The sequence below is a fragment of the Anopheles ziemanni genome, chromosome 2 (genome assembly GCF_943734765.1).
Source record: "Anopheles ziemanni chromosome 2, idAnoZiCoDA_A2_x.2, whole genome shotgun sequence".
In the NCBI taxonomy this organism is placed as follows: Eukaryota; Metazoa; Arthropoda; class Insecta; order Diptera; family Culicidae; genus Anopheles; species Anopheles ziemanni.
The window spans coordinates 80,936,096-80,960,484 of NC_080705.1; the positions used below are offsets into that span (position 1 = coordinate 80,936,096).

General features: G+C 46.8%; 3 protein-coding genes across 3 annotated transcripts; 1 reads left to right on the forward strand and 2 right to left on the reverse strand.

Moving 5' to 3' along the window:
• The first annotated feature begins 5,627 nt into the window (after nucleotides 1–5,627).
• Nucleotides 5,628–6,498, forward strand: LOC131294515 (uncharacterized). The gene is made up of 2 exons (XM_058322561.1): nucleotides 5,628–6,073; nucleotides 6,159–6,498. Exons 1-2 carry the CDS (start codon nucleotides 5,628–5,630, stop codon nucleotides 6,496–6,498), a joined length of 786 nt encoding a protein of 261 aa, XP_058178544.1.
• Nucleotides 6,499–9,597: 3,099 nt separating this feature from the next.
• LOC131294516 (uncharacterized) lies at nucleotides 9,598–13,912 on the reverse strand. Its single transcript, XM_058322563.1, has 4 exons — nucleotides 13,892–13,912; nucleotides 10,054–10,224; nucleotides 9,825–9,983; nucleotides 9,598–9,747 (listed from the first exon to the last, which is right to left on the reverse strand). Exons 1-4 carry the CDS (start codon nucleotides 13,910–13,912, stop codon nucleotides 9,598–9,600), a joined length of 501 nt encoding a protein of 166 aa, XP_058178546.1.
• A 7,869-nt stretch (nucleotides 13,913–21,781) lies between these two features.
• Nucleotides 21,782–23,681, reverse strand: LOC131286498 (protein hairy). The gene is made up of 3 exons (XM_058315462.1): nucleotides 23,574–23,681; nucleotides 22,941–23,036; nucleotides 21,782–22,747 (listed from the first exon to the last, which is right to left on the reverse strand). Exons 1-3 carry the CDS (start codon nucleotides 23,679–23,681, stop codon nucleotides 21,782–21,784), a joined length of 1,170 nt encoding a protein of 389 aa, XP_058171445.1.
• Nucleotides 23,682–24,389: the final 708 nt, after the last annotated feature.

The window sequence follows — 24,389 nt, forward strand, 5'->3', positions numbered from 1 at the left end:
TTGTGAAATTCGTCACTAGTAGTAAATAATTACGCAATGAGTGGAAATGCAGCTGTTGATCGTCAATTCGTTGCCTAATTGCTCAATACTTGAACAAGCTTTAAAACACATCAATACATATGTAGCGGCAGCTCATTACGCCGCCTGAACTTACATTAATTACAATAAGCCACAGTCATTATCTCGGAAAAATAATAGTGAAGGTTAGTGATGCTACTGTTTGTTTCTTTTTACGGATGAATTAAAAAGTGGCAGTTTCGGGAGTGTCTGATTACGCGGCAATTTCTAGCAAAAAACTGGCACAACTGAGGACACTACAGCTCCATACTGCTCTGTCAGTATACTGAACCCTTTAAACAACTTCGTTTTTTTAGGTATGTCCTGTTTAGCCTTTTTCTATTTGTATCGTACAAGGAATAAGTTGGCTTTAGCACAATCATCGTTACTCACGTATCATAATGTATTTCTTTCAGGATAACATTCTTTTTTTGCGTGACTGGATTCCCAATGTGATAACCCCTCTTTGTGGAAATCATGTTAGTATGCTAATATGTTAACTTCTAACTATAGTAGACTTCTAGAGAAGAAAATGTTACAAACATCAACAAAGTAATTTAAATCAAAATTTGTTAAAGTTTATTCTAAAAAACAAATAGTGGCATAGTTTTAAGTTTATTTTGAACTTTTAATCAGCAATCAGGTTGTGATTTTCAGATAGTAAAGTAATTTTTTCACAGATAGCATTCGATGATAAATCAAACTACATTGCGGTACATGATCCTCATAACTGAGTGAATATATTAGAAGGAGATAATACAAAACATATGATAAAACACCTAGTGCGATAGTAGATAATCCGCAAAGCAGATAATCCAACCTTACATTTCAGCAATTTTATAGTGTAACGATGACTATGCAACTTTTCAAGGGGTTAAATGTTAGAAAAAACGCATCGAACGATTGCTTCAGGTTTTTGTTATTTCGTTATATTATCGTAAAGACTGGAGTTGCACAACTACCGTAATTCCTTATTGGCTTAACTGATTTAAAAATGTCCTTCAACCGAACAACAACCTGAACACTCACATCGACATGCAATACCATTTGAATCCTCTCAAACTGCTCGAAAAACTACCCGAAAATCGGTCGCCGCGGGTTTGGCGCGAGGCCGCCCGGAACACTGCCGGAACAGCGTTCTGAAGATTAATCAATGCCTTCCGCTCTCTGCGTTCCCCCCAGTTCCGTCGTTCCTAGCATTTCCTAAGGCGGGACGGGGCTTGTAATTCGAATTCGGTGCCCGAACGCGGTGTGACGGTGGCCATATGATCTTTATTTTGATCGCGCTCCGTCCGCACCGGCTACAATCGACTGTCCCAAGTCCAGCTCGGTTGCCGGGGGTTTCGGCATCGTCATTAAATATGCCAATTAGACAAAAATATGAACCACCACCGAACCCTCGGTACCGCTCCCCTTTTCCGGGTGGATTTCCCTCGAGCCGCCACACGCGCACAATCGCCTCGGCCGGCCTTATCGCGACGAAACCGACGCGAAACAATCAGCCGGGATGCTGAGAGTGGCCAACAGAAGGGGGAAAAAACACCAAACAAAACAAAGTAAAACAACCCCCGCCAGCAACGGAAGGCCGAGCGTCGAGCTGGATTGTTTCTTCTTCTTCTCGAGTCCTTCGAAACATCGACTAACGATCGGGTTTATGGGCAAGATTGTAGCAGAAATGGTAAACGAGCGCGCGCGCCCGCTCTCGGAATCGAAGACGGCAGAAGAAGAATGCCAAAGCGGCACAATAGAAGAGGCGAACTGACAAAAGCCGAAACCCACCTCACCGAAAAAACAAACCGCCCGACTCGATTATTAACGCTGATATGGAAGGTTTAGACTTTCAACAAAAACCCACTTAGGTAGGTCAGTTCTGCGATCCGCGCCACGGTTCACTGGCTGCTCGAATTGGGAATGTTGTTTGTGCCTCGAGCTCGGTGGTTTTAGATGTTTGGCTTAGGTTGTTTTCTTGTGGGTCTTGTCTTGTCCTGTCTTATTTGCAGCCTACGTTTCTCGCTCGTTGTCTAGTATTATTCAGCTGCTCCCTTGCGATCATTCTTCCTTGCGTCAAAATCGCGAGCACGCGTTTGCTGCACGCGGACATTGGACAATGCGCAAAAACAGGAGTAGCCTCCCAAAAAAAAAAAAAAATCCCCCGCAGCAAATTCCACCCCACGGGCTTTTGTGTTTCGGGTGGCGGAAAGTAGTGCTTCGACTTCGACGGCGGTCAGGCAGCAGCACTTTAGCACACAGGTGCTACCCGAGTAGCAAAGGCAGGTATTTGCAATTTGCAACGAATTAATTTGTTTGCCGTTGGACTTTTAATTTCGAATGTTGTTGTTGTTGTTATTGGTTGGGGCTTGCTACGGTTGGGCTGCCGAGGCGGTTTGTTAGTTTTTGCTGACTCCAATCATAACCTAACCTTTCGAACGTTTCAAAATGTGCCAATGTTTTCGAGCAGGTCGATCAATTTTAGTCATGACTTTTTTGTTCCGTTTTCCCGTTTGTCGTTGCCACGTTTCTCGGAACGCCGCACGCAAAACGGACCTTACTCACTACCGTCGAACCGTCGCAACGGAACCTGCTTGCCAAAAGAACAAGCAACCACCACCAGGCAGCAAAAAATAAACTAGCTCCGAAACCCGTGTTGTTGCCCTTCTCCCTGTTGGCAAGGAAGTGGCCAGTCTCCGGCTCACAGCGAATACGCTTGGCGCAGGTCAGGCGTTTGCGATGGCCGTCCTGGTCGGACAGGTTCAACCAATTAAGTGTTGGCAGGTCGCTTCCCTTCCCCAACCGGCGTAACGTCGTGGCAGCACACGCGCGCAAAAAAAACCGCCACAACCAAAATGACAACTAGGCGAACATTAGACCGTAAAGGAAAAGGAAAAGGAACGGTGGCACGTGGCGACTGGCCTATAGAGAGTGAACACGAGTGAGGGGGGGGGGGGGGGGGGGGGGGGGGGGGGGGGGGGGGTTTCCAAGGACGTGCCAATCGACTCGGATACAATAAAATGGAGTGAATTTATCTAATGGGTCACTTGAGTTTATGATGGGGAACATTAATCAAACAGCCAAATGCTAAGCGGAGACAGAAGCTACTAAAGTAATGTCCTTATAAATCAAAATAACAAATTGCTTTAATAGGGCTCGTTTCTGAAGGATCTTTAACTAACACTCTATTCGAATAAATTGATTTTGCCTAGTAGTAATAAAAGAGAGGTGTTTAAAGTCATATCAAATTCAACCATACATTAAACTTCTGTCAACCAAACAGTACGTTTCACTCACTTAAAAAGCAAAGATTTACTTTCAAAAACAATGTAAGGCTATGGCACATCTGAGCTTGATAAAATTTACCTAATTTAAATGTAACCCAGTTTTAATCTACTTTAAAGGAATAAATTCAAAATTTTAACTCATTGTCACTTCATTCAAACAACGATCGAATAATAATAATAGCAAAGTAGTATTTATTTCCAGTTCTGTTCCTTTTCTTTCAACGCTTATTACTAATAGAATTCGTAAGTTAACTAATTGTAACGCAAGGATGTTTAAAATAGGTACTTCTATCGATAGGCTAGGTATAGACAATAAATCCAAAAAGTGTTCATTTCAACGGCTTAGATAAATGAAATAGTGACAAAAAAACAGAGGGGTTTCATATTTACTTAAAGAATAACTCGACTTGAGGGTAGCAAGAATGTTTGATGCGTGTTTGAAATACGAATTAAATAGAAAAGGAAGAACTGGTTGATAGTTTTCAAAAGTATAACAATAAATTCTATTACCGGTTTTATTGCTAATTGAGCAATTGAGCAGCAGTTTTACTCTTTCGAATTAATTTATTATAAGCGCATTGTATCATTTTCTAGTTTTCAAAATAGAAGCTGGTTTGTCCTTCCGTCAGCGGGAGTTTGCAGAATTGGAAATTATGAAACCCAACACGCATCACGCAATGACGGAACCCGGCTTGACGTGACTATTTGTCGAGTGACAGAAAGCTTTAAAGGGAACATGATTCCCTTTGCGGTCGGATTGTTTGATCAGCGGGCGTCGAATTTCTCGCACCTAATCAACGTGCCCAAAGCGGCTGCTGGCGGTTTTCGTGGTCCCCGCAACGTGATCGGTACCACGACGGTACGAGTGTTGGGCGCGAAAATGTGACCACTCGCGCGCTAGACGAGTATTCAAATTGCAGCCCATTTTTGCAACATTGTGCACAGTTGTGCACGCCTCTCGTTTGCGGTCCGATTGGAGATCATTAAAAGTACATCAATCAGTTCCTGACCAACGGAACTATTGCCCCGTTGTGGTGTGCAGCAAAACCGCATGCCATATGTGTGCCCGCCCGGTGCGAACATGGTGCGGGGGGTTTCACGAGATTATTTATCAATTCGCGCCACCGACCAACCCCGAGCGCTACCGGACGGGGAGACACTTGACTTGATGTATTCATTAGACCCACCGCTGAGCGCCGGAGTTCTACCGACGATGGCGCCCCGTTAGCGCTGGTTAGATCCCGCGAGCGAGAGCACGCCGAAAGGTGTCAACTGGAGGTTATCCTTCAGCTCGGAAACAAGCTGTTCCAGCTGCCAATTTGCATCGGCCAAGGCCGTCGACGACCACTGGCACACTGGTGGCCACATTCATTTCGTCCAGAAAGATCGCCTACGGCCTCGCGCCACCTATCAACACCCGTGCGGAGTGAGTGGCGGTGATTGCGATTGCCAAATCAGTCCCTATCGCTGGGTTAACCGCGAAATAGAAATTTCATAAAAAGGGCACCGACAAGGAAAAACGTTTTTCAAAAACCCGGACCTCGACAAAAACTCCACGTAATGAGTAGCGAGTCTTTGAAGCCTCTAATTGACAGACACAGCTTCCAGAGGCGTTCAAGGAATCGGTTCCTCCCGACGGCGTCCACTCGCCAGATGCCCTTCGACCTCGCGACAGATAAAGCGCATCAAGCGGACCGCCACCGACGGCGATAAGACGTTCCCGCTTGGAAAAGGTCATGGAATGCTGGATCTGGTAAGGCCTGCCTCAAGCAAATGATTGTTGGTGGTCGACGAGTGACGCGGTTTTTCCTTATTGAAAACGCGCACGGGCCATAGTTCCGAGGCCAGACTCGTATCAGCAGCCAGACGTCTGGGAGGAAAGCAACTGCTAACATAAAAACAGCTTCGTCTAAGTACATCTAATCAATTCGTGTACGTGTAGTTTTTACCCACCAAACGTAAACCCAAAGCCTTGTGACTAAGCGGTTCCTCGGGCGTTCGTGCGCTACAAAAACAGCTAATTTTGATAACAACATAGAGTAATGAGCACTGTTCTTGTGTTGAAGTACTTTTAGCTGGTTTTAATTGCTAGACACAACACTTTTTGGAATGTTTGTCGTTTCCCATAGCGCATGGTGGTTGCTAGGGAACCGATGGTTACCACGCCAATCAACTCAGAACGCAGCAATATCGGAGCTGCAAAGTTCTCAGAATGTCTAAATCCTAGCAGTCACAGACCTAGATACTTCCTTGAACTAAGCAAACTCCTCATCAGTTTAGAACCAAAAATCCAACATGTCGGAGGGCAAAATCAAGCGGAGGAACTTCTCGAAAACATTGCTCGAGGCAGCCGACGGGCCCCTGATTGAGGAAGGGCAACCGCCAGCCGAGCTGTACGACAGTGCCCAATCATTGGCCAACGATGCCTTGCTGAAGACAACGATCGACGGGCAGGAGTGTCACCTCCCGTTCGAGGTCCTGGAAGAGATCCCCGCCGTGGTGCCTCATCTCGATGAAAGCGGAATCTCCCGGATGCCGTTCCGGTGCCCCGTAGGTGGTTGCACCCACACGTGCAGTTTGCTCTTGTTTTCCATGCACATTTCCTACGACCATACGAATGTGCTGCTGGAGAACCTCTGGCCGAGCGAAACGAATACCGTTCTCGTCGATCCAAGCGTACCGGACGACTCCCCGGGCCTTCCCCAGTGTCACAAGCTATATCTGGTCAGCGGCAAGATCCGGTACAGTTGGAACTAGCAATTTGTTTTTAAGAGTATTTCTTTTTTTGGAAGTAATGTCACTGGTACAAATTTGTGCTGATTCCAGAGGTTTCGGTGACGGGAAACACCGCGATAAGCTGCCGTTCGCATTGATGTCCGCCAAGTTTAGTCTGCACGGTACGGAGCGTATGGTACTGTGGATCACCGGTCCGGATGCCGGCGTTGATCGACGCCAGCGTTACACCATGGAAGCGGGTCGCAACGACCCGAAGCGGCTGCTCCCGTACGCCGTAGCCTTCAGTGGCGAAATCGTGTCCTTGCATAGCTCCCAGGATGGTGAAGAAATTCATCGTTCCGGGGCCGGGCTCGTCATACCGAGACAGCAGATCGACTCCCTCGTCGACCGCCGGACGAAGCTGCTGGAAGTGTGCATCCATTTCCACTGAAGTACCTTCCCCCGAGTTCCTCCTTCAACGTCTCGAAAAGCGAAGCTACAAAGCGAAAAGGTGAGAAGAGTGCTGGCCTCATTCGGCTGGCAGAAGAATTATTCATCGGAACGCCCCCGAGAACATCGGCCTTTGCAGAGCCAGAGGTCTTTGCCTAGAGGTGAGCGATCGGGTGAACATTTTTGCAAATCGAAATCGAAAAGCGTAAGAAAGTTCTGCAATGTCAGTTAGCAACTGAAGGATGAATAATTTGAAAGCACGAGTTCGAAGGTATGTCCGGCCACTGCTTTTATGAATCGTGACATTCAAATCGTTGTTAAAAACGTGACCCTACCGTTTTTGGGATTTAAATGATTCAGCTCAGTCCTGTGCCGATGGATTTAATAGGATGCGAATATGTTGAAAAGGGTGCTGATATCCTGCATTACTTTTTCTTCAGTTTTCTGACTACATTCTCTCGTGGAAGTTGTTCTTTTCAAAACCAAATTCAAGCTCAACAGTGCCTTTGCACGGACGTAAACGATATTTTCCGCACAGTAGCAAATCAGTTTGAAACGTGTCACACGGTTTAGAATCTTACGAGGCGTAAAATAATTGCGGCCAGCGCACGTACTCGACAGTGAGATAAACGATCTCTAGATTCGCACCGTGTTTGGGTTGCACCGCAGCGCGTGCGAAACGTTTGCTGGTGGTGACGCTGGCTTCCTAAAATTCTTCCGCTGACACACGCCACGTTTCACCGTTCGCCAAAGCAGAACCGCGAGCAAGACAATGTATAACAAACTAACAGTGCAACCTCCCAGCGCGACGGGTTTTCTTTCTGGTTTATTTTCCTGCTCATCTTCAGTCATCCGCCAACAGCTACAGTCGGTGGCCGTCGCCACTGTTTAGATTACGGCGCGGTTCATCCCCGTGCCCCATGACAAGTGCCCAGCAGTGTGTGCCAAAAGAGAGATCATTATTTTCTACTGGTATTTAAATTGAAGGTTGATCTAAAATAACTTGATACATGACATTTTTATAGTTATTACACACATGATGGATTTTTTTGAATAATAGTAAATGTAATTTTAAAAAAATATACAAAAACCAATCTCCTGAAACAGAACGATCTGCAGTGAGCAGACGATCCGATGCACCGAAAGCTTTCACCCATTTCTCATAGATGGCAGCACTGGAGCAAGGATCACAGATGTGCAGTTTTCAAGGGCGTTCCTTGCAATTTAAAGTCGAACACGTGGTCAAGAATTACGAAGCCATATTTTATGATCGTATTATTAATTTGTGCTATTTCTTCCACTGAAGGATAAATTTATTAATCATAGTTTATTTATGTTGTTTGAAAAAGTTCATCGAAAAATGTATCGAACCGGTTAAACGTTATTTCGTTGCGCTGTTTTTCTGCGCCACTTTGTTGCCACACTGTACCGTGGCCACCGAGATGGGACAAATAGTAGTACTGGCGGTAGAGTAAATATCCCACCCCTCCACTTCACCCACTTCCAAGCCCCTTCCACATGCTGTAAGCTGTTGACGACCGCGGGGTCTCGACTCAGCGCGAAGGATGGCAATCGCGATATCAACAACGAGCGCTAGCGGTGCAAGAAAAGCAAACGGGGTGTGTGTGTCGTGTAAGAGAAGAAGAGGGGAAGGGAGGGGGTAGGTTGCCTGAAAGGGCGCAAAAACGGAATGTGACACAGCGGATGTTTGCGCGATGCCGCTGCCTCGTGGCGCACTTTCGAATCGCGCACACGAGCGCGGACTCCCGGTTCAATTAAAGCAAATTATTTATAAACTCATTTACATTGTTATAATTTCCACGGCCCCCAATGTGATGTGGTTGGCGCGATTTTCCCACTCTCTGTCATTCTACCCAGGCGCAGAGAAGACCCGGCAGTGCTAGGGCGGGTTCGGAAAGGGTAAGCGGCGCGAAATAAAAGCAAATCCGACCACCGTGTGGAAACCGATCGTCGCGGCACACGCGCCTCGCTGGTGGGTTTGTTATTCTAATGATCACACAAACAGACACACACACGCGCGCACGCGGTACTTAGGGCGAGACAATTGGTGTGTGTTGGTCGCGAGCCGTAAGTAGCACCCCATGGACGTCTTCGACCGACTAATCGGGAACCTGAGAACCTTCCGCGTACATCGTCTGGAGTTGGAAGTGGTTGGTGGGTGCGGAGGAGTACGAGGTCAACGGAGGTTAGACACGATGGACGCTCTGACCGGACATCGAGGCGTAGCGTGCGTCGCATGGGTTATTGGTTGTGTCGACCGCGTCTGCCCAGTTACCCTCGGAGACCTGTGGACTCAGCAAACTCAGGACCTGCTCGTTGAACTGGCCTCGTTCGCCCGTCCCTCTAGAGAGCTTGTGCACGTTGCATAACCGTAAAGTTGTGAAGAGTAGATGTCGAATTTCACTGCCACTTCGTGCTGAAAGCATTCCAATCGAGTTACACGAACCTTGGCCTCGATCGTTGGTTCGACGGAAATCCGATGCACTTCAAGCCCGATGCATATTCATCGGCTTCAGAAAGTCTTATAGAAAAATCGATCCATCGGAATGTCCGGTTAACTCGGCAACGGTGAGGTAAGGAAGAAAGGCGATGAGTCCTCCCGCTTGAAAACCGGGAAGTAACTGTCAACCATCGGTCAGAACTTGAATATCGATGCTCGGAAGCTAATCTGCATCGATCGCTTTGTCAGAACGCCGCTTACATAAGTGTCTCTGGACAGCCTCCCCAGATGTCCGGTCCATTGTCGAACCCGTCCTCCTCCGAAGAAAAGAAAATTCATTTGAATCGCAAATCGCAGGACAGGAGAACTAATAACGTTGTGATCCCGAGAACCGTAGGCCAAGTCTTAAGTTCATCGAGGCATCACATATACGAACCGAAGGGTCATTCCGCAGGCTACTTTACAATTCAAAATCGCTTCCAATCGAGGGGTATTGACGTTCTTGAAGTACGTCTGGCGTGGTCACAAGACAAGAGTCAATGTGGTAGCAGTTCGAAGACTTTATTTTAGACCGCTTCACTTTCCCTTTCTCCACCGGAATAGAGAGACTTCCAGGTCGCAGGTTCTTGCTCAAGTTTACTACAACTCGACGACGGAGAAATCCGCCATCATGCACGTAGTCTCACCCTTCGAGGTGACCTCGAAGAACGCCTTCCATTCGCCGATAAAGTCCGGCGGTATCTCAAACCCAAAGCCGCTGACCGGTAGCATGTTGAACATTTCTTCGTGCTGAAGGAATAAAGGAACAGAATAGCACCGGTTACTTCCAACGGAACTACCCACGTCATGAGGTACGGCGGTCTCACCCCGGCCGGAAAAGGACACTCCTTGGTAGCCATCATGCTGGTGATGACGAACCATGGTTCCGTGCTAACCTGCAGCAGCGGGCAGATGTCCAGGACCTTACGACCCAAGACGGCGTCGTTCCATTCACCCTGCTCTAACCGTTTGGTGTAGACGTTGACCTGCGGAAATCGGGTAGAGCAGTATCCCGACCGAATGTTCCAATCCAAGGGGGGTCCTATATTCACTTACCTCCACGGGACTTTCGAGCGACTTGGTCAGCTTCACCTTGCCGTTGATCAGCATACTATCGTTGTCATCTCGGAGGGCTTGCATGTCCGAGAGGTCCAGCAGCATCATTTGATTCGGTCCATCGCCGCACGGCTTGAACGTGTCACCGAACTGCACTGCGATATCACCAGCCTATGTGAAGATGAAGCGAAAGAGTCGTATAATCAACAACGCATTTAGTTGAGACATCCAGCTGTGATTGAAACCTTTGCTAAAGCGAAGCACAACACCGCAATGAGCGAAGGGATTGATTGGTGGACCATCGTAGCTTTTAACTCCGCTGCAAAAATGGGACTTTTGTAGAACACTGGTATTCATCCACTATAGGATATTCTGAAACGATGATATTTATATTAAAACATGTCGTCTGTTCAACGAGCAGATCAATTGATCTTCTGCTTTTGTGTAACATCAAAATGGACATGTTCTGGATATCAAACGGTTCATCAAACATCGTTTTGGCGTGTCTGGAAACAGGAAGCTTGGACGGAAAAATATACCATCCTGAAGCAAATACTGGACCTATTATCGTGGCCTGTGATTTATGATAAATCTTGTCGGTTCTGGGACGTGTATCCGGTACACTGTTCGGCACGAAGTGTACTACTGGAAAGTTTATAATATTCCTCTATAAAACTAAAGCTACTTATTTTATAGGAAATTTGAATCTGCAACGGATTTGATCATCTCTGTACCATTTGTTGAATGTTCAAAGTGATCGTTCCTGCTGATAATTTTCAAATATGTCATTTTTCTGCTGTAAAACCAACGACACTGGCTATGATTAATTAACTATTCAAACCACAACCGATGGCAAAAAAAAGGAGAACTGGATCCATTCGAAATGCATACGATCGGTTTGACTCATTGAAAAACAAAACCAACAACCAGCAAACTTCAACAACTATCGGCCATCAATCAATCTTCTAACTGCGTTCGGGGCCACTGCATCGATAGCCTGGCGTCTTCCGACGCGCTAGAGCAAACCGTTCGTTTGTGCAACGAACGAAAGGGTGGTGGCAAGAGGAGCCATAATATAACAACAGCAACATGTCCACTAATTGCATTAGATCACCATCAGTTTGCACACGCCCGGCACCGTCCGTCGACCGGACAATCTTTAATCAAATGGTCGGGCTAGGCAAAAACCTGAAACCCCCTGAAAGGTGCACGGAAGAAGACAAATATTGGGCGGAGGAAAAACGGTCAACGCGTGCCGACGTGTTTGAGGTCGGAATTGGTCGGAAAAAATTGCATCTTGAAATTACAAACTATTTGAAAATATACTTAAATCATAAATAATACGAGAATGTGGCAATATGTCAATTAGAATGAAATATCATGTCTATGAAATTTATTGCCACGAGCGAAAGTAAAACCATTTCAAACTAGACCTGAATGATCAAAATCGATCAAAATTAAATAAACAAAAAAGCGGGTTTCCGTTGCACGCCCGGCCTGCGTACGTCAGCTCCGTTCCCCACAAACATCCATACACACACACGTACTCTCACCCCCAACAGTGCACCCCCGGCCGGGCGGGTGACGGGTGGCATGAAAAATTATCTCGGAATCAACCATCGCACGTTTGCACGCGCCTGCCGGACCTGCCATAATTACTACAAAGTTGCCGTGTACTTGTCGTGTTGTCTGCCACGGTGGTGGTCGCGTTCTTTTATCGTACCGGGGAGGGTTGTTGGATGGTTGCCCGTCGGCATGGGGTGGGTTTTCCCCCGTTTCACCCACGAGCCGGAGGGTCGTTCTCGAGCCGCGAGTCATCATCGCCGGTGGTCATTTGCCGGGCGGTGGGAGAAGCCGCACATGGGGTGTGTGCATGGGGTGGCACACTCGACGCACAGGGTAGTACAATGTTACAAAAAACACACACACACACACACACACAAACGCAGGGGAGGGTAAATAAATGCTTAGAAAGACGTGAGGATAAAAAAAAAGTTTATTACGCCGGGCGATCCGCGCGAAGACGCGCGACACAAATAAGCGTGTGCCCGTGTGTGCGCATGTGTGCCCCCTTTTGAAGGGCATGGTGGGTGGGGGATAGTGGTGGTGGCGCATGCCATTATTCGCCTTACGTGTGTTGGGCTGAGGTGTGGGTACTTGGGGGCGCACGTCTGCTCAGGTGCAGAAGGCGAGCAAACATTCTACGCCAAATCGGCATTTGGAGCTGCAGACAAGCCGGATGCAATTGCACTTGGGCGGCACGCGGCGATCTTGTCACTTGAATCGATCGCTTCGATTATACACGTCGCTAGGAAAGGAAAGGAAATTAAATAAGCTATTATCAGGGAAGTGAAGGGAAATTGATCAATTTAGCTAGTAAATTTAGATAGTAAATAGCCCACATCTAATACGATTATTTCTAGGAGTTTGTTCTGTATAAACTGTTAAGTTGTTGTAGGGGGTGGAAAATGTACTATTTTAAAGTTTGTCTTGAAACACTTGAAATACTGCATAATTTATTAAACTGATTTTGCGAATAATTTCAACATTTCAACTATGCAAAATTTTCTAATGTAGTCTCCGTTCTTTTAATTCTCAAAGAGTTTTTTTTAATGTTTTCAAATGAAAACAATTTAGTTGATTGGTTATTTGCTTTATTTATACTTATAAAAGCAGTCATTAAAATATGAGCATGTGTATTCCAACACGGTGCTTTCATTTCATCAAATGCATGTAATATTACATGGATATATTTTCCAAGGATAATAACCTTTAAGTGCTTTGTGCGATACTTTTAGTGAATTGTACATTTCACTTAAAAAAAACAAAAGTTGTATTTTTTCAAACCCATGATAAATCGCTTTTGGAAAACTTCTAAAATTCTCTAAGCATATTTACTTTACCGTTGAAGCTTCAGTTTCCCAATAACGCTGATTTAAACTACTGATTATCTTGACCCTATGTACCATACATTTGAGTGTGTTTTAATAAACCTCTTGTCAAATGATGATTTTGTTAATCTGTTAAACATTTTGCTGATCTCCTGAGATTAGAGCTGTGTAATTCCGTTTCAGATTCGGGAATGTGACTGATTCTTTGCGTCGTTTTAGAGATTCGTAAATTTTTGAAAGAGAGATTCATGAATCCTAAAGATTCATCAATGTTAAAAGAACAGAAAACTAAAGGTAGATAGACCCCTTTTTTTGTCGCATTATCCACGCCAATGAACGAATCGTGAAGCTTCGTGAAAGATTCATGAAAGATTCAAGAAGATTCTTGAACGTTTCGAAAGATTCATCAACGTTTGAAGATTCGAATCCCAAAAGATCCATGAGCCAATCTGAATGAATCTTGGGTGAAAGACGATATGAATGAATCTCGCCCAAAGATTCATAAAGCCATATCACTACCCGAGATGCCACTCTTTAGCGCGAATGATCGTGAGTCTACTGTATTCGGTACTTATGACACTCTTCTTGGATAAAATTTATCTTTGAAGCGAGAAATAAACGAAACCAAATCGGAAATCTTTCCAACTTCAACAATACCATTTCTGTTATACTCGTCAGGTGCAAATGGATGAATGTTTTTTAGTTAATCTGCGTTTTTAGTGCATGTTTGATCGCTCGCACAGATAGCGTTCCAGACATTGGCATGTTTTGCTATTGCTCGAAACGCAGAACATGGCTGCACATTTCACATCGTTCACCTCAAGGTTGTCTGTCTGCTAAGGCGAGATGCTATCGACGGACGGAGCAGTTGCATCGCAGCTATCAGTGTCGGGGTTGGAGTTCATCATTCTATGCGCCACCGGAAACATCGAAACGAATGCACTTACAATCATCACTAGTTTCCTCATTTCCACCCCGGTTTCTCGCGGCCCGGCTGGGAAGAAAACTCCAATCCCCCATGGGTTACGACCCTTCGCTCCATTCCCTCCACCCTCCCGGGTGGTTGCGATCGCGCCGTACGGGCACATTCATCATCATCATCACCATCACCATCGCCGTCATCCATCGCGCCAAGGAAAACTATCCGCACGAGCCGCCGTTCGGGGAAGAAGCTGGCCCGCAGGTGGCGGGACGACAGGTTCCCGGTTGGCGGATGCGCAATCGATCAGACACACATACGGCACATGTGTGTATGTTTGTGTGTGTATGTGTATTGCGCGGATTCCGCGTGGCGCGACACCAAACAAAGTGCTACAAAGTAGTGAGCCACCGTTGCGGCGTAACGAAACGAAATGAAGCGAAACGCTGCGCTGCGCGTCCCCCACCCCATCTCTGTACGCCCTCCCTCCCGACCCGTCCAAGTGGCCCTTGCGACCACCCCTTTACCCCCCTCCCCCACCCACCGAAACACCCTAATGATGCCTCGCGAGCACGCGCGCACGCGCAACTTCGAGCCACGGGCGCGAACCGTTTCGACTTTCGAGCCGTTCCCACGTTTTGACCAAAACCAACGCCATCACCTCCCCACCCGACCTACTGTGGGATGGGCAGGGAAGGGAGGGGGGGGGGGAAGGGGTAGGTATCGGTTCGTTTTTGTTTAAGTTTTTTTTTCTTCCTCTTCTTCTCCTCCTTGCCTTACTTGTTCCTGCCAACCACCGTGTCTGTCGTCCTGTCAAAGTCAAATCGAAGCGTGAAACGATAATCTCCACCGACCGACCGACCGACCGACCGGTGGCAACTTACCACCCAACCCTCCCCCCAACGAGGGGTTGGTGTTGGGGTGGCAGCACGAACTGCTAAGCGTGCTGAGATTTTACTGCACCCTCGTGTCTCGAGAGACGTCGACGACGACGACGTCAAAGCAATCGATGGTCTTTCGACACCTTCGCGGGCCAGGGAGGAACCTGTTGCTGCGGGGGGAGGGGACGCGGGCCGTACCCAAGGGTCGGTCGCACACAAATACGCCACTAGAGCACATGTTCGGGCTTTTCTTCCCCCAAACGCTCCCGTTTCCGGAACGCTTCGATTTGCCGGAAACCCTCTCGATGGCTTTGGAAAGCAAAAATGTGCATCGAATGGTAATAAATATTTTACGACAAATTTAGGCGGCACTAGTTGCACTTAAAACCACTCAAGTTTGGCCTCGTTCGCGCAACTGGCCAGCCGATTTTACGACCCCCCTTGACATTTTTCCACGGGCAACCACTTGCGGCCGATCGGGAAGATTTTTGGCGACGGGTTTTATTCATTTTTTATTAAACCACTTTTCACAATGCGGTCGTTGAGAAGTTTACGACAAATAAATGATTCATTTACTTGCATTTGCGTGCGAAGGTGCAGTACCGCACGCGCTCACTTCTTCCATATTTGACCTTAACGGCGCCAGGATTTACCGAAAAGGACCGCTCTTGATTACGTTGATATTAATTACAGCGGGTTCGGGGCGGAGAGGGTTTCATCAACCTAACCGGGGGGTTGACATTAACAGTAAGGGAACTGCTCAAGATTTTACAGCCTGGTAATTGAATCGGTCATCTTGTTTTCTTCTAGGCTACCGTGCGCCGTCTGTCATTTGGCGCAATGGCAATTTAAAATCCGACCGATCCGTGCCGATCCTTGGTGGCGTGCGGCCACCAAACCGGTCGCGGATAGTTGCAACGCTGGTTTGGACCGGGTATGTATCTTGTGCGGCGCAACCAGATCGATTACCAAACCGGGCTGCCGTTTCAAATTAAGTTATTTTTTTGTCAATGAAAAATAAATCAAATGTGCATATAATGCGATAATTACACGGTAGGACCGGATCGTTTTCGTAATTCAAATGTGAAAAGAGAACTGCATGCACATTGTCAACATCGGCGGCGATTTTGATGCATTTCTTCGAATGTAAACAGGCGAATACAATTCACCGGATTGATTTAAAAATGGTTTGTTTTGTCTACAAATTATGTTAACATATTTGTAGATAAGAACAAATTATTGAAATGAGCTCATTTGCCGAAGAACGAATCGATTTGCTTCATTTGCTTGTCACAAAGGGACATAAATAATGGTGTGACACAGAAAAAGTTCGCCTGTGCCTTGCACGTGGAGACCTTTTGCCTTTGCCTTCCGCTTACCACCGTGTGAAATATGGCTGCAGGCAGTGTGTGCAAACGCGCAGCCTCAGCTTGGAAATTCGATTCGCCGTTGCCCCCGGTCGGCGGCGGTGCTCGATCATTAAATTTAATCTTATTTTTCGCTCCACGCGCCAACGGCTACCGTTTACCGTTTGACGTTTCATGACAGCCAAAGGGGAGCTGAATGAGGAGCGCAAGAGAGGACCCTGAGGTCGCCTTCCCTTCCTCCACCCGGTGAGCTTCGAAGTTAGTTCCGGGACCGTTTATGAGATGAGCGCCCCGCTCGAGTTTGGCGGTTTTAGTCAAACGAAACCGACAGACAACCGTCGCCATTTGCGCCGTTTTATGAAGAACCGTCTAGGATGCATTTCTGCCCGATGGAGGAGGGGAAACTGTGGGACGCAGATGAGGGAGGGCCAGTCATGGCACGAAAGTGAGTCTCGTGAGGCATTTATGTATGCGTCAATGTGCGCGAGTCACTCCAATCTGCAGGCGGGCTACCGGAGCTGACTCCCTCGGATGACCTGCCAAACGAGGAGAGGTCGCGATCTCTATTCGGTCCGTTTACGGCGCGTGCTTCGCGGGCACTTTCCGCGCCTGTGTTTACCATTAAATGGACAAAGTTTTCAACAGGCACCGAACGTTACTACGATAAGCAATGCGCCATCGGCTAACAAACAACATTTCGGGTGAGAGGAGGGATTGAAAAATATAGAACGATCATCGGAGCATAAGCCGGTCTAGACATAATAAATATCTGCGAACCGGGAGGTCAAACAAATAGAGGGGAAACTGTTTGCGAAAACAGATTCAGACTATCAATAAAGCAAGCACGAATTGATTTCGTCATGATTATTTCATTTTTATAAAAATTGATGAAAAAAAAAACAGAAAAGAGAAAACTAAAAAAACAAATCAACGGACAGAAATAGAACTGTTTGCGAATAGAGATTAAAAGTATCAATAAAGCAAGCAAGAATTGATTCCATCTTACTACGTGCCCTGTAACATGATAATTTCATGTTTACAAAAATTGATCAAAGAATCATAAAAGAGTAAAGAAAAAGAACAAATTAACAAATAGAAATTGAACTGTTTCTAAATACAGATTGAAAGTACCAATAAAGCAGGTAATAATTGATTTCTTCCTACAATGTCTTCTGTCGTATGATTTCATTTTTAGAAAAATCATCAGAAAAACAGAAAAGAGAATAGCAAAAGTATTTAATAAACGAAAAACAGAACCGTTAATTAGGGAACTTTCCTACTGCGAAGCATAAACATGACAAGCGGTTTTGAAACTTTTTGTGTTTATGTTTTGCTTGCAACGGTCAAAGCGTGCATGGAATTGTTTTTTTTTTATTTTTAACGATGCAACTGATGGCTTTTATTTATTCTACTTTCTAGATTAGCTGTACTTCTTTGCCCTCATTTTTTTGTCTGTGGTTATAATTTAAGTTTTTTTTTTGGTTGTTTAATGTTCTGGTAACGTGGTTAAATTGTTTATTTAAATGATTGGTTTTTTAAGCCTAAACTAAAAATTTTGAAAACTGTCTGCTTATGGAATTCGTTCAAGTCTTCGCAATTATTCAACATTAGATAAATGGCCAAATAAACAAGACAATTATAGCAGAAGATGTAAGTTGTCGTCTGATGGATACAGCTTTTTGCTTGCTGTTCATTGACTTACTTCTTTCTAGAACATTGAGATATTGTCCTCAATTTCAAAGCCCAGTGTTATGTTAACTTGAAATAGTTTCATATTCAAAATCTCCTCCTCCCCATCCGGTGATCTCAAGATGGAGATGGACTTCCTTCCCTTTGTGTTTTTTATTCCATGGCACGTGAGTCTCCCGTTCGGGGTGCCGTCCCGGTGCCGGTGGTCATTAGGTTTGCAAATTGGCGAGGACTTTTGGGTCGCGATTCACGCATTACATGGAACGCAATAGACGTGCGACGTCTGGCGTACGCCGTGGCCTGGTCCTGTTAGGCGCGAAAGGGTATTCGTCTCGTGTGCAAAGGGTTCGTTGATCTGGAGGATGGCAAAATCGTGCCCCGAACGTGTCTCATACGTTTACTTTCTATGTCCCATGGAAGAAAGCCGCCGTGGTCAATCAACCTCCTCCGGAGTGTGTTGAAATTTGGTCGCCTGTGTTTGACGAAGGACTCACGATCACGTGTTGTAAAATTCCGCTACAACCGAAACCAACCGCTGAAGAAAACCGAATGTTCCATTTGGAAGTCCAATCGATCGCGATCGGAAGGGGGCAGAAGTCTCGTGCTGCTTAAGTGGGTCGTCTGCTGCTTGCCAGATGACCGGCGACATCTCGTGGGCTTGATTCGAATAACGATTCGGACTCCGTCACGTGATGCACTCTCGTGAATCGGTATGAACACAGGTTGCAGGTATGTGTTTCGCAAAGCAACTTAGCCAAACGGAAATGTTGTGCCGAACAAAACAACCTTCTCATATTTATTCCGTGGCCTGTTTTGCAAGTTGCAGTCTGTTTTTGCTATCCTGCAGTCTCAGCAGTCCGGTTCTAGTTCGTTTTAGCGTCACGCGACTTCTTACCAGGGTGCCGGACAGTTTGGGCGGGTTAAGGGTTGCAATCACGTGACTAAAGAAAACGTTCAATGGCAAAAGAGTTACGATTGTTTACGTGGCATCTGGAAAACATTATGCGGGGCGAATTATCCAGACGTCCACATATTTGCATGTTTAACAGTCTTGAGAGATACGGTACAGAGATGCAATTCAACTGATTCTAAGTAAGGAATATATTAAGATTAACACTCTCACATACTCTTTAAGATTTGATCAAAGGATTGCTTTAATGTACACGAATTTAATAACCAGATCGCTCTTCAGGTCTTTATCAAACAAACGAATGCCATTAGCAAACTTCAAAGGGGAAATCGGTAGTAATAAGCTATAATTTTCAACGTGTTTATGAAATATGCTGCGCGTAAGCCAAGTGGCCGCATTTTAATGAACGTATGGCTTACTTTTGATGTGAATAAAATAAAACTTCCCCCAACCGGATGTTGGCCGTGCTTCTGATAACGAGTGTTTTTACGTCCCGCATTTGTTCGTGTAAATACACACGGGTGATGATTGAATGGGGAAAATATTTTTTCTTAATTTCATTAGTTCCGACCGTGTTGGTTAATGGTCAAGTCAAGTTTTTGTATGACATTTAAAATGTTACCAGGTCGAAGAATCACGACGGCACGTGGTAGAGAGGTGGTCTGGGAAGAAACGCACACCTGTCGATTCCTTGTTGTTCAGTGCTTTTTTTCTCCATCTTGTTTTGGCAAGCAAAATCCATCTTGCGCTTGAGCTTTATCCCCTTCAGGTATGAAAGTCACCCCCCGGGAGGATGAAAAAAAAGCTAACCAAACAAACAGATTTGCAAAAACTTCCAACATTCCGTGTGTGCGTATTTGGGGGGAGGCTAAACCAGAACGAAAAAAAAGCCCGATTGTTCCAACCGAATCGGCACATCACGGATTGACGTCAGCGGCGAAACGCCATCATCGTGTCACGCATGGACGATCGACGGTGGTGGCCCCGTGCAGTGGGAAGGGGGAGGTCCATTTCCCCACCACCTTGTGGGAAGCGACACGCAGTTTCAGCGGGAAAAACTCACCGCTTTTTTTTTTGTTCCATACCTGTGCGCACGTCCGCCAATAATCTGCCATTTAATGGTGACACTTGCGTGATGGAGGATATGCTGAATTTTGTTCTTTTTTGCTGTTGCTTCCTGTGCTCATGCTTTTCGACTCCGGGACGGAAACGGTGCGTTCCGAGGCGAACTTTTAACGACCGATTAACCTTGACCGACGATAAAGTTGAGCTTCAGCTCTTTCTCCCCTCAAATGGAGTTCGAATTTCGGATTCAAATCGCAGGATTCAAAAGAAGTACGCCGGAAGTAGTTTTCTTTTTAAATTGTATCATCTTTTGAGGTATGATTTTGTTTATATTTTCATCTGATTTGCGCACCACGCCTTTGGTGGCGGGTGCTAGGATTGGTTTTGTTTTTTAATATATAATAAAATTACTCGCTGTTTTTACATAGGATGGTTCGTACTTATCACTAGCTAGGGGGCAACTCCCGGTTCCATTGTTAGGAGCAAACATAATAATATACATCTATTCAATAGTGTTTTAAAAAACGTAGCTCTCTGGTCTGATACCGTAAAAATAATGCGCGCTCGCTCTCACAATTGCTACAACATGATTGCTTGAAGATATTGTCTCACTCGCCGTTGCACACTACCACCTAAGCAGCTACGCGGGGTTCTGGCCTTGAAGTTATACTGAGGAAGCGGAAACCGGCACACGCCAGCTCCATCTAAATCCTACACCGCTACCTTAGGCTTCCTTCACATAAGAGAGAACTTTTCACATCGATTTTCGCTGCGCCTTTTTTTGGCGAATTTAGTTTTTCCATATCTTTTGGCTCCTGTACGCATAGCGTACACTTCGTTTAACCGTGCCTTATGTGGGTGTGTATTTGTATCTTCCTTACATAAAAAAAAGCTACCGTGAGGAAATCCCGAGGATTAGGAAATAGCCTTGCAAATAAGTTAAATAAAACATCAATCTAGGAGAATTAAATTTAAGACCAAAATGATAAGCCTAGTGAACCGAAACATTAAAAAATTAAAGAAATTGAATGTACACACACAAAATATGCTATCCGAACGGAAAAACAACTGTGGCAGGCCACAGTTTCCGACGAATTTCTAGGAAGACCTATATGCACTTTCTGGAAGACGTTTGTGATTTTTGTCGCTACGTTCTCATTGGAAGAATCAAATGGATAAGCAATCAAAATGAACGTTGGGAACGAAAAAAAAGACATAAAACGTTGCAATCTAACCTGACATCACACATTAATCCAAAACTATGGCCGTGGGAAACCTCTACCTCCTATCCCTGTTTTTTCCCCCCGTTCTCCGTTCGTACTCACTAAATCAATAAAGCTTTTCTGCCGATGATCCTTATTTTCGCGCTATCTACAGAGGTTTTCCCTATCAGGCAAACACCATTCACACCAAGTTCTCTCGCACACAAACGTACACACTACTCACTCTCTTCCTTCCGCTGCCCGTTTGCACAAAATACGCCCTTACTACACTAGCCCTGCAAAAGTGTTTGTTTGTTTGTTTCTTAAAAGTTATTCACAGCATCACATTTTTCGTCGCCTACTTCCTGCCGCCCGTCGACACTTGGACGATCACCCAGCAAGCACATCAAACACAGGCAGGCACAGCACGGTTTCCGCCCACCACTTCCAGCAGCCCACTGAGATGCATAATTTTCCCATCCGGTGGAAAACCGTATGACTAGTGGGCGTGTGTGTGTGGGTGGATGGGTGGGTGGTTTCGTGCACCATTTTCGATGTCGTCCGGAGAAGGAAATGGCAAACGGGTTTTCACTGCACTTGCACTTGCACTTGTTGCTCGCGTGTGAACGGCGGACGGGAAATGTTTTTCGTTGGTGGGTGGGCGGCTCCACTGCACTGCAGCTTTCACACACACACGCACACACACGCGAGAACGCATTCACGCCACACATTAGGTACTGTTGTGTTTATGACTCCATGGCGGGTGGTGGTAGTGGTGGGGGGGGGGGGGGGGGGGGGGGGAATTTACCACGGACGCCACGGTTTGCCATCTTCGTCGTGCTTCATCTCCTGGTCCTCGTCCTCGTCGTGGTACGGCTTCTTCATCACGAGCGAGAGGGGGCTGTCGGGGCTTCCGCCATTGCTCGAGGACGACGACGACGAGGAGGAGGAGGATGAGGAGGAGGTGCTGTTGAAGGAGTGCTGCTGCTGCTGGTGGTGGAGGTGGTGGAACTGCTGGGGGGAGGTGACCGAGTGGCACTCCATCGGCTCGTACGTGGAGTTGGCGGGGCTGGGCGGGGCGTGGTAGGGCGAGGTGGTGTGCTCGCGGGGAACCCGCTCGTACAGCGAGGAGGCGCCCGAGTGGCTCGACGAAGCGGATCCGGTCGAGGCGGTGCGCGTCGGGATCGGAACCAGCATGGGGAGGGGCGCGACGGGGGAGACGGCGGCGGCGACGGCGGACTGCGGGTTGGCCAGGCCGGGTTGGCCGGGGAGCACGAACGCGATGCTACCGTTGGCGAGCTTGGTCGGGATGAGCTGGACGCTCGAGCCGGACACGCCGTTGGCCATGAAGACGCTTCCGTTTCCACTCTGGATGGCGCTGAGGGGCGCGAGCGGGTGCTGGAGGTGCTGGAGGTGCGAGGCCAGCTGGTGGTGCTGCAGCTCCTGGTGCTGCTGCTCGGGCGAGCTCGGAGGCGAGGGAAGGATGTGCACTTGCTGTTGCTGCTGTTGCTGCTGGCGCTTCGGGAGCTCCGTCTTCACGCCGTTGATGCAGTTGCTGAGATGCTGCATCAGGCGCCGCTTGACGACGGGTTCGATCTCCGGGAAGCGGCCCACCTCCTGGGCGCACTCGTTGAAGCCCGCCTTGAACTTGTTCATCACGCTCGGATCGGTCGCCTGCGACATGGCGCTCTGCTGGCGCTGCAGGTTCTCCAGATGCTTCACCGTCATCTCGAGGATGTCCGCCTTTTCCAGCTTCGAGTGGCGGGCGGGCTGCACAGAGGGAGAGGGGAGAGAAAAAAAACACGTGAATAATTAGTCACCGACCATCAAAAGAGCAGGCGAGGCGCACAAATGTTCACCGGGAAAAAAAACACCAAAGTCTGGTGATTTTTTCGTTCGCAAACAAAAAGCCTTTTTTTCTTCTTCAAACAGCACGTTTCCGATCGGATGAGAAGATACTTACGTCTTTCTTCATGGCGTCGAGGATCAGCGTCTTCAGCTCGTTCAGGCAGTTGTTGATGCGAGCACGTCGCCGTTTTTCCATGATCGGTTTGTTGCTCTGAAAAAGGGAGAAAAAACACAACGAACTATTAATTAAACGGTTCCGGGTTGATAGTCATGCTACATGTCTTCTTTTTCGCGCGCCCCGCAGCTTCACCATCGCTGATAAGATTAACCCTTGAATAATGACTGCGAGGAAGAAAAAATCTAACTTGTCGTACGCACGGACTACTTTGTTACAAGTGGCCGAGTCGGGTAGCGCTAAATTATTTATGTCTATGTTTTCATTTCGACACCAACAGATAGCGGCAAAAAAAGAGCCCAACTAAGAAAAAATCGATGCTTAATTACTCAAAATAGACATAACCATTTTTAATGGCGGCTTTGTGTCGAGTAACCGGACCGACTTTTCGACGGCCCTCGGGGTAATCTCTTTGCTCTTGACACTGAGACCAGGACGAACGAGTGGCATCCTGTTTTTTTTCGAACTCGAACTGGTACAGAATTCAACACCAGTAACCCCGTGACCTATTCTTTTCTTGTTTTGTTCTCTTACGGTGAGCTCGTACTATAACGTTGTTTTGGGAAAACTTACCCGACGATTATCGCTGGAGCGTTTGACCGGCTCGGCCGGGGGAATCTGTGTGGTGGCCGGCGTACCGGCGACCTGTTGCTGCGCGGTTGCTCCGATTCCTGTCACCATCTTGACGGCTGTGTGTTGCTTTTAGTTTTCGGGTAACAACTCCGTTCTCCTAGGCACTTCGGGTGTTTTTTTTTTGTTTTATTGTCAGGTTCCTTTCTCACGAACCTTAGTTTTTAGCCAATGGCTCACTTGTTTATTTCTTATAAGTTGTGCTTTTTCTTGCCACCTTTCACAAAACACAAGTTCACAACTTCAAATATCGTTCACTTAAAACTCATCACCGCTGCTACTGGAAGTCTGCACACTTTAATCCAGCTTTTAATCCAAGGCACTTTCTTGTTACTCGAACGTAATCCACTTGTTGATCATTGATGCTGCTTTGCTTTGGTCACTTCGATTTTATTTGTCACTCGTCTCGTTCCGCTCGGTTGGTGGTTGCTTGGGACCACGTCTGCTCACGTCGATCCGCTCTGGTCAAGCTCCGAAACGCGACTGACTCGGCTCGGTAATTGCGAGCAGCGTCGACGAGCGCGAACAGAAACGTAAAGAACAAGGAGAAAAAAAACGGAAAAGCGAAACGCGATACGAAACACACGATTTTGTTGCTGAGAACGGTGTTGAACAATCTTGTCCCGTGTTTGATTTCCGCGAGAAGCGCGTCCTGCTTCGCCGAGTGCTCGAACGAATCTGATTTCCAACACGGTCCTGCCGGTCACTAGATGCGTTTTTCTCCAAAGCCCGCCGGGCATTGCACGTTCGCGCCTCTGA

What these genes read in the sequence shown, in the direction of transcription:
- LOC131294515 (XM_058322561.1), top strand. Translation starts at nt 5,628, where the DNA reads ATGTCGGAGGGCAAAATCAAGCGGAGGAACTTCTCGAAAACATTGCTC. An exon ending in CTGGTCAGCGGCAAGATCCG is followed by an intron (nt 6,074 to 6,158) that starts GTACAGTTGGAA and finishes TGCTGATTCCAG; the next exon opens with AGGTTTCGGTGACGGGAAAC.
- LOC131294516 (XM_058322563.1), bottom strand. Translation starts at nt 13,912, where the DNA reads ATGAGGAAACTAGTGATGATT. An exon ending in TGAGGAAACTAGTGATGATT is followed by an intron (nt 10,225 to 13,891) that starts GTAAGTGCATTC and finishes ATCTTCACATAG; the next exon opens with GCTGGTGATATCGCAGTGCA. An exon ending in AGTGTCCTTTTCCGGCCGGG is followed by an intron (nt 9,748 to 9,824) that starts GTGAGACCGCCG and finishes TTATTCCTTCAG; the next exon opens with CACGAAGAAATGTTCAACAT.
- LOC131286498 (XM_058315462.1), bottom strand. Translation starts at nt 23,681, where the DNA reads ATGGTGACAGGAATCGGAGCAACCGCGCAGCAACAGGTCGCCGGTACG. An exon ending in GCTCCAGCGATAATCGTCGG is followed by an intron (nt 23,037 to 23,573) that starts GTAAGTTTTCCC and finishes TCCCTTTTTCAG; the next exon opens with AGCAACAAACCGATCATGGA. An exon ending in TCGACGCCATGAAGAAAGAC is followed by an intron (nt 22,748 to 22,940) that starts GTAAGTATCTTC and finishes CCCTCTGTGCAG; the next exon opens with CCCGCCCGCCACTCGAAGCT.